General features: G+C 42.6%; 1 protein-coding gene across 2 annotated transcripts in view; it reads right to left on the reverse strand.

The window, feature by feature from the left end:
• The window catches only part of F13B (coagulation factor XIII B chain), a 28,644-nt gene extending 27,769 nt beyond the window's left edge, over positions 1-875 (reverse strand). For both annotated transcript variants that reach the window (XM_019502032.1, XM_019502031.1), the window contains exon 1: positions 773-875. In XM_019502032.1, coding sequence (XP_019357577.1) covers positions 773-842 — 70 coding nt within the window. In that variant the 5' untranslated portion in view covers positions 843-875. The remainder of the gene's footprint in view (positions 1-772) is intronic.
• Positions 876-11,097: the final 10,222 nt, after the last annotated feature.

Raw genomic sequence — 11,097 nt, forward strand, 5'->3', positions numbered from 1 at the left:
CACATGCTTACTCAAGCCTCTCTCATGCAAAAACCCACCCCTGTTTGGGTGAACACCACACAGAAAGTTTAAGTTTTGTGTTTTTTTTAATCTCCTAGTAAATAGCTCTAACTATTGCAATTGGTACACAGGCAACCCAGCATATCACAGAACCAAGTTTCAAGATTTGCCCTTAATCATACAATCGTAAAAAAGTAGGGTGGGAAGAGACCTTCGGAGGTCATCTAGTCCAACCCCCTACCTGAGGCAGGATCATCCCCATCTAAACCATCCCATAAAAACCATAATATAAACTCTACGTACAACTACCATCAACGCTGGCACAACACAGACCTAACACCCTAAACTGCCACAGGTAAAGCAGGGGAAACATGGCAGCCAATGGTCTACTTTTATGAAATGCTGTCAATATATGCTCAAGAGATCCCGGGGAGAGGGCCATACCCCTACTACAGAGGAAGGCAAAAAAGCCCCACAGGCCATACAAACCTGACCATGGGTAAGATTCTTTCCTGACACCAAATATGGTGATCAGTTTGACTCTGAGCTGAGGGGCAAGACCCCTAGTCAGGAATTTCTGGCTTTGGCACCAGCAGGAGCACTGGCACACCCCAGACAGCAAGCATTGTATTAAGAGTCAGAAATGCAACCTTTCTAGCGAAGTATCACCATTAAGATGAAAACCATTTTCCCCATTAAAAGGTGACTATAAAACACTTTCCTAACAATACTTAAATTCTAAACTATCTTACAATATAACGAAGAACAGTACCTTCATCTTCTGCAAAGAGTTTGCCTGTATCAACCAATATTAAGAGAAATACCCAATTTTTAACTCCCATCTTCAGTGCCACCTCTAACAGTTCTCAGTTTTGTAAAACTACTACTTACACAACTTAAAAATAAAACCAACAACCTCAACCCCCCCACTCAGTTAATTATTTACAAAGCTATTCAAACTAGTCTTTGGAGCACAGAGGTATTTCATCAAATACATACCTTTTTATTTTTAAGTGAAATAAAAGTTAGGCTTCAGTTAAAAATCTCAATAATGAGATATATTGAAATAGTAACAGTGTCTGCTCTTACTGTGAAATTAACAATCACAGAAACCAGCAGATTTATTAATGCAAAACTAGCAACCCTAAACTCCAGGAACTTTTAGAACCATTTTGTTGTTATCAGTATATTTGTTTTGGCTGATAGGGATGGAAACAAAAAAAGAAAGCTAGACAAGTTGACTGGCTGCATTCTATCAGTTTGTGTACTCTGTAAGTAGGAAGGCCCAAACATACCTTTGTCATTGCCAACAGCTATCAAAGTCAGATTCTGGCCCATCCTCTCTGAACTTCTCTACCATTCAACAAAGCTAAAGCTTGCACAATTTCAGAGTTACTTTAACAACTGTTATGAACTGATTCGCAATGTGCTGTCAACATTGTAACAAGAACCTTCTGTGTACATTTACCATGTATAGTAGTTCCTAGACTGAGAATGTTATGTTCTTGCAGAAAAAAGATGAATGCAATGATCTAGTTTTTTTTACCATTTAAATAAAAAAAATATAACCTTTCATAAGGCAAAGAAGTTGACATTGTATTCTATGCCCTTTGCTAGAAATGTATTTATTAAAAAATACAGGCCATGTACTGATGTTACCGATATTATAGCAATGTTCTGTCATTTGAAGCACGAGTCTCCCTCTGGTGGGAATCCTTATCTTAGCAATTGATGCAAAACTTAGATTGCAAAGGCAAAAAGCATACTCTTGAAAGCAAATTTTGAACTCTGCAGAATAATTCTTTCTGCAAGATATATTAGTAATACCCAAGAAACAGCAATTCTGAGAGTGGAAGTCTTTCAAAATAGTTATAAAATAAGGTACTCATAAAAGCACTTATTCTCAACCTTGGTGTGCTGAGATCTTTTAGGGTGCTACATAATATAATATTAACACAGTCAGGTGTACAGACACCTACATATGATTCCCCAGGGAAAAAAAAAAACATTTTTCCCCTCCCCAGTCGAAATACATACAGTCAAAAACATCCTGACCTATCATGTTCTGAGTTCTTTGCAACGTAAGAATTGCACTATTATTTTTCTGTAATCAAAAACCAAGTAAAAACCAAAGGGTACTCTGCATCTAAAACTTGAGAATCACTGCCCTAATGCAATGGGAGGCCATCTTTTTGGCAGGCAGGCCACAAAATCAGCCCCTCCACCTCCTTAAGTGTCACTCTAAATTCATTCCCCCCTGCCTGATCTGCTTCTCTCCCTATGTATCCTACCTGATTTTTTGGATGAATGGACTGTCAAGTGGATAGAAAACTGCCTGGATCCTTGGGCTTAGAGCGTACTAGTCAATGGCTCCATGTCTACTTGGCAGCCAGTATCCAACAAAGTGCCCTAGGGGTCAGTCCTAGGGCTGGTTTGTTCAATGTCTTTACCTCTGGATGGAGTGTACCCTCAGCAAGTTCACAGGTGACACAAAGCTGTGGGGAACAGTGAATACACTGGAGGTTAGGGCTAGGAAGCAGAGAGACCTCAAAATAGTGGAGGATTAGACAAAAAAAAAAGTCATGAAGTTCAATAAGGACAATTGCAGAGCCCTGCAATTAGGATGGAACAATCCCATGCACCACTACGGGCCGGGGACCAATTGGCTAAGCAGCAGCTCTGCAGAAAAGTTACAGTGGACAATAAACTGAATATTAGCCCTCAGTGTGCCCTTGTTGCTAGACAAAGCCTTGGCTGGGATGATACAACTGGAGATGGTCCTGCTTCCAGCAGAGGGTTGAACTAGACAACCTCATGAAGTCCGTTCCAATCCCGATTTTCTATGATTTTTGGCCCATCTTCTGCTATGCTGCCTGTCCCCGCCCCAATCTGCCGTGATGTGCCACACACAGAAGCTGCCTACATCATTTGTAGCACCTGTGCCAGATTGGCCATCCATCTTAAAGTCACCTCAGGCATATCACCAGCTTTTCTGTTATGCAAGGGTCCACAGATTATGGCGTAAGAAGATCAAGACATCTTACATATATCCTATTCTGCAGAATATGACCTTTGATGATTATGCATGGGTGTCTTAAGAAATAAAATTACACATTGATGTCTGCAAAAAACCACAAGGTACCAAAAACCATACGTTGACCAGCTCTGCACCTATTCATACATGTGAAGGGAAGAGAGATCTATTATCACAGGAAACTTCAAATCAAGTAGCAAATACAAGGTTTTACACTCCTGACATCAAAACTTACTCATCTTTTCTAAAAATCACTGTATTCTCTCACATACAATATACCTCCAAATAAAAGATGCATCTGGTTTTTTGAAGGCAGATAGTAGAAATAGGATTTTTCCGGAGTCATGGCTGTGTGATACAGAGTAAGTCTTCCCAGAGTGTCCAGGAACTGTGGCACTAGGAAATTCATAGGAATTTCCTGGTTCTGACTGCCTCATCCAGACCGCCTCCCAGGAGCCACACTTCCTAGACACTTAATGCTTCTGGGAGGAGTTACTCTATGTCATGTGAGATTAGACCCCAGACTCTCGCAAGGGCAGTAGCAAGACTTAGTTCTTTACTATAAATAGATCTGTATATAAAACTTCTGTAAATAGCATTTCCATATTACAAGCCTCATCAAAAATACTACCAGCAGCATAGGTGTTTCAGGCACAAGCTATAGTGCTCAATCAATACCTATAGCTGTGAAAGCATTAACACAACTCCAGTTTTTGGGCAGCTGCATGGCATGCAGCATCTCGTGGCTTGCTTTTCTTTCAAAGAAAAGCTTCCCCACTTAAAACATGCACCCAAATTCCGAGGACTATTTTTTAGGAAAAAGATGCATGTTATATGTAAGAAAGTATGGCATATACTTTTTTAATTAAGGAAGAAAAGAACAATTCACGATTAAAATGACCAATAACTAAGGCCTTTGATTATGGTTCCAAGTGACACCAGGGCCAGTGAACAGGCCAGCACACAGGAAAATTTGAGTGGGAATTTAACTGGGGAGTTTGCCCAGGCATTTTCTTACCCTTCCTTTACTGTAAGCTTGCTGAGTGGAAGCAGGCAAGGAGGGAATTTTCCAAGAAGTACCTGCCATAGAAGAAGGAACTAGCAAATTAGTCAGGAGGATCAAAAGGATGACTAGAAGATGCTGCTATGTCAAAACCTTTGCTGCTGCCAGCACTTCCTCTGCCTGTACCCCGTGTAGACTCTGTCCAGGCACAACTACTGACTACCAAGACTTTCACCCAGGTCCTGGCCTGGTTTTGCAAGGACTGTGGCCTGTAAATCTCTGCTGAAGACAGCCAGATGAGGAAGTGCACTTGCATGATGGATTTTTTCAGGAATCAGGTAGGGAGCTGCAGGTCTTAATTGACTCCATGCACAGAGACCTATAGCATCATGAAAGAACAGCCCTAGAAAGCACTGGAAGACAAAAGATGCTGATTTTCAGGAAGGCAGAAGCTAGCAACTCGTATTGACTGGCAGCAGACAGCACATCTTTTCTGAACCTGCTGCTGTCCAGCTGGAAAACAGGTATGAAGCCCTGGTATTGGATGAAGAGCCTACTCCAGTGACAGAAGCCAAGCCAAACAGTGGAAGAATTGAAACCACTGCTGCCAAGGCTTGACAGGAAATGTTGGTTAGCAATTCCCTTTTTGAGGGGGCACAGTGGCATCCATCTTCTGGCCTGAACTGTTGCCTGGGGAGTTCCAGCTGCCTGCCAGGAGCCAACACCCAAAACATCATGAAAAGTTTGCCTTTTAATACTATACACTTGCTGCTCATCCATGTCGGCACCAGTGATATTGCCAGGAGTGACCATGAACAGATTAAAAGGGGACCTTGAACAGATCATTGTTCTGAGTGCAAGGGTGAAGGGGGTGGGGGCAGAGTGCTCTTTGATCATTCCAGTCAAGGGTAAAGGCCTAGTTAGAAGCAGAAGCAATCTGGGGATAAACACATGGTGTCACTAGCAGGTCTTTGACTTCTTGAACAATGGGGTGATGTTCCAAGGACTACTGGGAAAAGATGAGTTCTACCTAACAAAGAGGAGGAAAAGTGTCTTAGTACAGAGGCTTGCTAACCTAGTGATGAGATCTTTAAATTAGGTTCATCAGGAGCTGGAGACAAGAGCCGAGAGGTAAGGAGCCAGGGGGCCTGGAAAAGAAGTTAGTAAGGGGAGACAGAGGAAGCCTTAGCAATGTTTTCAGAGAGAACGTAGAACAAGCAGTTAGATACCCAAAATGTTTGTATACTAATGAACGAAAAGCATGGGAAATAAATAATTGGAGGTACTAGTACAATTCAGGCAATTCAAATTACAGAGGCATGGTAGGGTAGTTCACATAACTACAGTACTGTCGTGGATGGGCACATATTTAGGAAGGGGAAACACAAGGTGTTGCCACACACATACATCTCCAGGTATACATGTGTACACACACAATGTACGTGTGTTCTGGAGGTACAATATGAAGTGGAAGGGAGGCCTGTTGAAAGTCTCTGGAAAAAGGTGAGGGAAGAGCAGAAGGGTCAGTATTGGCTATAGGAGGAACTACCTAACCAAGAAGAGGTAGATGAGGCCTCTTTAAACAACTGACATAATTTTCCACATCATAGGACCTAGTTCTCAAGACTTTAATTACCATGACATCTTTAATTACTATGCGTTACCAAGAAACACAACAGTGCAAAGGCAAGCCACCATATTCTTGGAAAGTGTTAGGGAGAGAAGCCGGCCAACTAGCAGGGAAGCTCTTCTTGACTTGGTGATGGTCACAAACAGGGAGGAACTAGTAAAGGATGTGAAGGTGGAAAGTAACCTGGGGGACAGAGACCATAACATGATGGAGTTCAGAATCTTCAGGGCAGGAAGGAAGGATGGCAGAAGAATAAGGATACTAGACTTCATAAAAAACAAACCTTAATCAAACCCAGAGAACTGGTGGGCAGGATCCCCTAGGTGACAAGTCTGAGGGGAAAAGAAAGTACAACCAGCTCTCTGGGACTCAAGGAAGCCATATTAAACATTCACGAGAAAGGAATCCTGTAGCAACAGAAGAATGGGAAGTGCAAAATGGATTGGCCTGGATAGACCGCAATCTCTTAAATTAGTTGAAATTCATAGAAGCATAGAAATCCTACAAAAAAAGTGGAAATTTGGTCATGTTAGTAGGGAAGTACATAAGAGTATTACAGGGGTGTGCAGAGAGAAAATTAGGAAGGCCAAAGCATTATTTGAGATATAACTGGAAAGGAACACAAGAGGCAATAAAAAGGGATTCTACAAGCATGTCAAAAGTTAGAAGACCAAAGACACAGCAAATCCCTTGAAGAATGCAGAAGGTAATGTAGTTATGGACAATTCAGGGGAAGCTGAAGTAGTTAATATGACTTTTTTATTTCAGCCTTCATAAACAAAGTCACTGATGAGTCTAGTTGGCAGCAAAGATAAGGGAAGAAACAAACAACCTAGAGTAGTGGAAGAACAGGTTAGGGAGTAGTGACGTTATCAAGTCGACAGAGCTAAACGGTGCCAGATACTGGGTAAGGAAGGAATTGGCTGATATAATTTCAAACCCATTGGCTATCCTCTTTGAGAACTTGAGAGAGGTCAGGTGAAGTCCCTGATGACTGGAAAAGGTCAACATAGTGTCCATCTTTAAGAAAGGAAAGGAGGTTGCAAGGAATTACAGAACAGTCAGCTTGACCTCGATACCTACAAAGATCACGGTCCTCAAGGAATCTAGGTTCTTTGAAACAGAGTACAAGGCGATCAGGAACAGCCAGCATGGATTTACTAACTTGATTTGCTTCTATAAGGCAGAAGGCTCTGCAGATGGGGGAAGAGCCTTCACTGAGCTGGAACCAGTGCAAACAGCCAGTCCAGTAGTGCACTGCATGCAGCACGTGCCCTATGATGGCCCTGTGCCACATGCAGCATGCGCAGTTGGTCCAGCCCCATGCAGCACATGCCGGTTCCAGGGTTCACTGAACATGCAAGTCCAGCTTGGGGCACATACTAAAAAGGGCTGGACTCTGCGCTGCACAAGACACAGGAAGTCTGAGGCACAAGTTGCATAGGGAGGCCTGGACATACTTCCTGTGCTACCTGTACTGCATGCATTGCTGGGTACAGCCCGTGTGCTACACTCACAGCCAGGGCAAGGGATCAGTTTAGGGACCCACATACCAGATCTAGCCATGCGGAGTAAGTTTGTCACCCTTGAGCTCAGGAAATACAAACTAGACAAAATTACTCTACAGGTAGATACATAACTGGCTGGATCATTGTGCTCAACCCCAGCAGTCCTCAATGACTCAATATCTGTTTGGGAGGAGGCATCAAGCAGGGTTCCCCAGGGATCTGTCCTGAGTCTGTATCATTTAACATGTCAGTGTGATTTGGATGATAGGATCAGGTGCACTTCTAGCAATTTTCCAGATGTCACCAAGTTGGTTGGGGTTGCAGATGCTCTGGAAGGCAGGTTTAGGATCTAGAATGACCTGGATAGACTGAAAAAATGGTATGCAATGAACCAGATGAAATTCAGCCCACAACTAAAAAGTCCTGCACTTTGGACAGAATAACTACATGCATGAATACAGACTAGGGAGTGATTTGCTGTGCTGTAATACTGCAGAGGTAGATCTGGGGGGTTACAGTGGACCAGAACCTGGCTATGAGCCAAGAGCGTACTCTTATTCCAAAAAAAGAAAGTCAATAGCATATTGTGTTGCATTAACAGGAGTCTTGCAAATCAAGTGAAGCAATTCTTTCACTCCTTTCAGGTGAGACCTCAAGAGTCCTAGATTATAAGGTACGTAGTTCTAGCAAGACTCCCCAAGGGACTGGTTCTTACCCTTAGGCTATGTTCCCCACCAGTACATGTGGGAATGTTTGTTCACCAGAGCGCCCTAGGGGTTGACAAGGTCGAACAGTTATAAACTACTGCAAGACTGTTTCAGGCTGGACATAAGGAAGAATTTCTTTACTGTCTGAGCCCCCAAGGTCTGAAACAGCCTACCATTGGAGGTAGTTCTAGCACCTACATTGAACACCTTCAAGAGCAAATTGGATGCTTATCTTGCTGAGATCCTATGACCTCAGCTGACTTCCTGCCTTTTGGGCAGGTGGTTGGAGTCGATGATCTTCTGAGGTCCCTTCCAGCCCTAATGTCTATGAATCTATGTTATCAATTACCTGAAGAAAGCAGCAATAATACAATGTTTAGATTCCATTAGTTCTACCAATCAGTTCTCATCGTTTATACAAGTAATAAAATACTTCGGTAACATTTTAAAAACACAACTATTTCATTCCTCTGGATTTACAGGAGTAGCAGCACCTACCTACAGTTTGGACAGCTTGTGACCTAACTCTTCTACATAAAAAATGCCTGAGAGCCCCTGAACCAAATGGCTTAATATAAAACATAATCCATTCCGAGTTGTCATTGAGCATTTGTGCTCTACACACAACTATCAGTCTTCTAAAGTTAATCATAAGAAGTCAAAAGCAACATGCTTTTTTTTTTTTTTTTTTTAGCATTTCCAGAGGCTGTTTCTACATTTTTTAGGCCCTTTCTTACTGCTAAACTGTTACTAGAAATAACAATGAATGTCAGATTTAAAACTTGGAACTTTTTCTTAATATTGATTGATTGCAAATAGGAAAAGCAAGGAATAAGTAAAATAGTTTAGAACAGCGGTGCCCAACTTTCCAGCCCTGCCGGCCAAATGGGTGGTTTCAAGATATGGCCGTAAAGCAACCCTATGTGCCAGTCCGACTGCATGCCAGAATGATCTAGTGTACAGAGTCATGTTGGCCCACAGGGCTCTGCACAGGTCCATACATTTGGCACTACGGTGAAGCATCAATTAATCCTCTCAAGTTTCCTGGCCTGTGGAGAGACCCACAGGCTGGAGGTTCAACACCACTAGTTTAGAAGACGGATTATGTATTTGCCTTGAAACAAATGTTTTATATAGTTATCTTTAACTGGGAAAAATGGCTGTGAACTAGTGATGATATCATTTGGACTTTTCCTCTGACAACTTCAGTTTTGCAACTAACAACAATTTTTCTTCTGAAAAACAATTATTTTACAACTCTACAAAAGTATTTTGCAATATATAAACAGTATTTCATTAGAGGAATAAAAATAAATGTCTTCAACAGAATAATAAGTAGAATAATAATTCTTAAGTAGAATAATAATTATACTTTAATAAACAAATCCCAACAGGTACCTATGAAGCCTGTAAGCTTTATTCAGGAATTCTAGCATATATTTCTTCAGAATAAGAACTCTCAAATGATCAATGTATGAGATGTTAGATTCTCAAAGCTACACTAAGGGTATAGACAGATGTTACAATGTATCCATATTAGATGATAATCAAAATCAGCTGTTATGATGTTAACCTGCCTGAATCATCCTACAGCGATGTAGAAAAATCATCACAACTTTAACATTTTTTCTTTCAGGATATGGAAAGACATTGGATTTCTTCCTGTGAAAAAAAATGTTTTGTTCCATGGAAAACTGCACATGTACCTAGCTACTGACCCACAACAAACCCAATGTCTTCTGGGAAATAATGCATTAAAAACTTTTTTGTGGAAACTCACAAGTCATCTGTATAGTTGTGGCATAACATCCTGCCACAAGCCAATGAGACAGTGTTCCAGGCATCCTACAATGGTACACTACATTTCCATCCCTGCTCTGGCGCTCAGGGCAGAACTCTGCTGCCTAGAGGTAATCAATTACAGGTGGCCTCTCCCACTGATTTACTGCCCACCATGACATCCGGCAAGCCGTTCTGTACCCATTATGCATCTCCTTCCTCCAACCACTTCCACTGGTTCCTCCAAGCATAGCACCAGCTGGAACTGGGGAGACGCAGTAGACTTAGCTCAACATTTGAGGACAGGAGAACAGGCTAGCATTCCAGTCCAACTACAGCAACCGGGTTTTTGAGCACACTGCGAGAGGACCCATAAAACATTAACCATGTGTCCAGCATGTCCAAAGCCAGTTTTGTGGAAAGAGGGGGAAAGAGGAAAAGGTGGCAGAAACTATTGAATTTGGGTTCTAGACAAAAAGGTTTCTTTCAGCACTGGCCACAGCAATGCCAGTCCTTTCATAAAGTCACTTGGGAACAGAAGTTTGGAGAAAAAAAAATTTCATTATGCGCCAGAGACTCCTTTCCTTGTTTCTCAAGTTGTGCAAGGGCGAGCGTGAGTGCAAGCATCACGGCTGCTTGCAGATGCGGGGCAGGGGCAGAAGAGGAATCACTTCAGTCTGACCCAGCATGCCAAGCATCTGTATAGCTCATGCGCTTCCGCGGGGCTTTTTGATGCTTTCACCTAATAGACTATTGAATGAGTTATTAGATAAAAGAGTCAAAAGGCTCTGCTGAAGCACGTGAGCTATACAGATGCTGGGGAGCCAGGTCAAACTGACATGATTCCTCTTCCAGTAAAGTGTTGTTTTATTTTTTTTCCCCATGCCCGTCAGCACCCCTCCTGCTTTTTCTTATATTTGTTTTCTAGGAAGATGAGAATGAGGCTAGAGAAAGGGAAAGGGAATGTAAGGAAATTGCTGGGAAAAGCACCACCTGCTCATGGCCACTTTGGCCATGCCCAGACAAATGTGGTTGTGTGGTATGTGACACCGCAGACAGTATTTAGATGTTCTCCACACTGCAAGGGAGCGCTGCCCATGCATGCACTCCTGTCTTTTTTTTTTTTTTTGGGGGGGGGTTTTTTGAGTCTGCTGTCATGGGGTGGTGTCCCTGAGATGGCTGTGTTGCCCATAGGGTCCTGCAATTGTGCCACCTTCATCCTAGGGGTGCCTTTTCGTTTTGCATATGGTTTTAAAACCGTGTCTCTTGTGATGAGGTCTCAGTTTAGTGTAGTTTCCTGTTGTCACTGGACTCGGCCTCAGTAACTGTGCCCTCTGGCGCTTGGGTCTCCTCACCCTCTGTCGCTGCACCCTCTGGTGCTGGGGCTCTGCACAGTAGTGTGCCCCAATGAGGCCTCCTCCCCAATGGCCTCAGTC

The sequence above is a fragment of the Gavialis gangeticus genome, unplaced genomic scaffold, assembly GCF_001723915.1.
Source record: "Gavialis gangeticus isolate Ggan-Ray unplaced genomic scaffold, GavGan_comp1, whole genome shotgun sequence".
Classification (NCBI taxonomy): domain Eukaryota; kingdom Metazoa; phylum Chordata; order Crocodylia; family Gavialidae; genus Gavialis; species Gavialis gangeticus.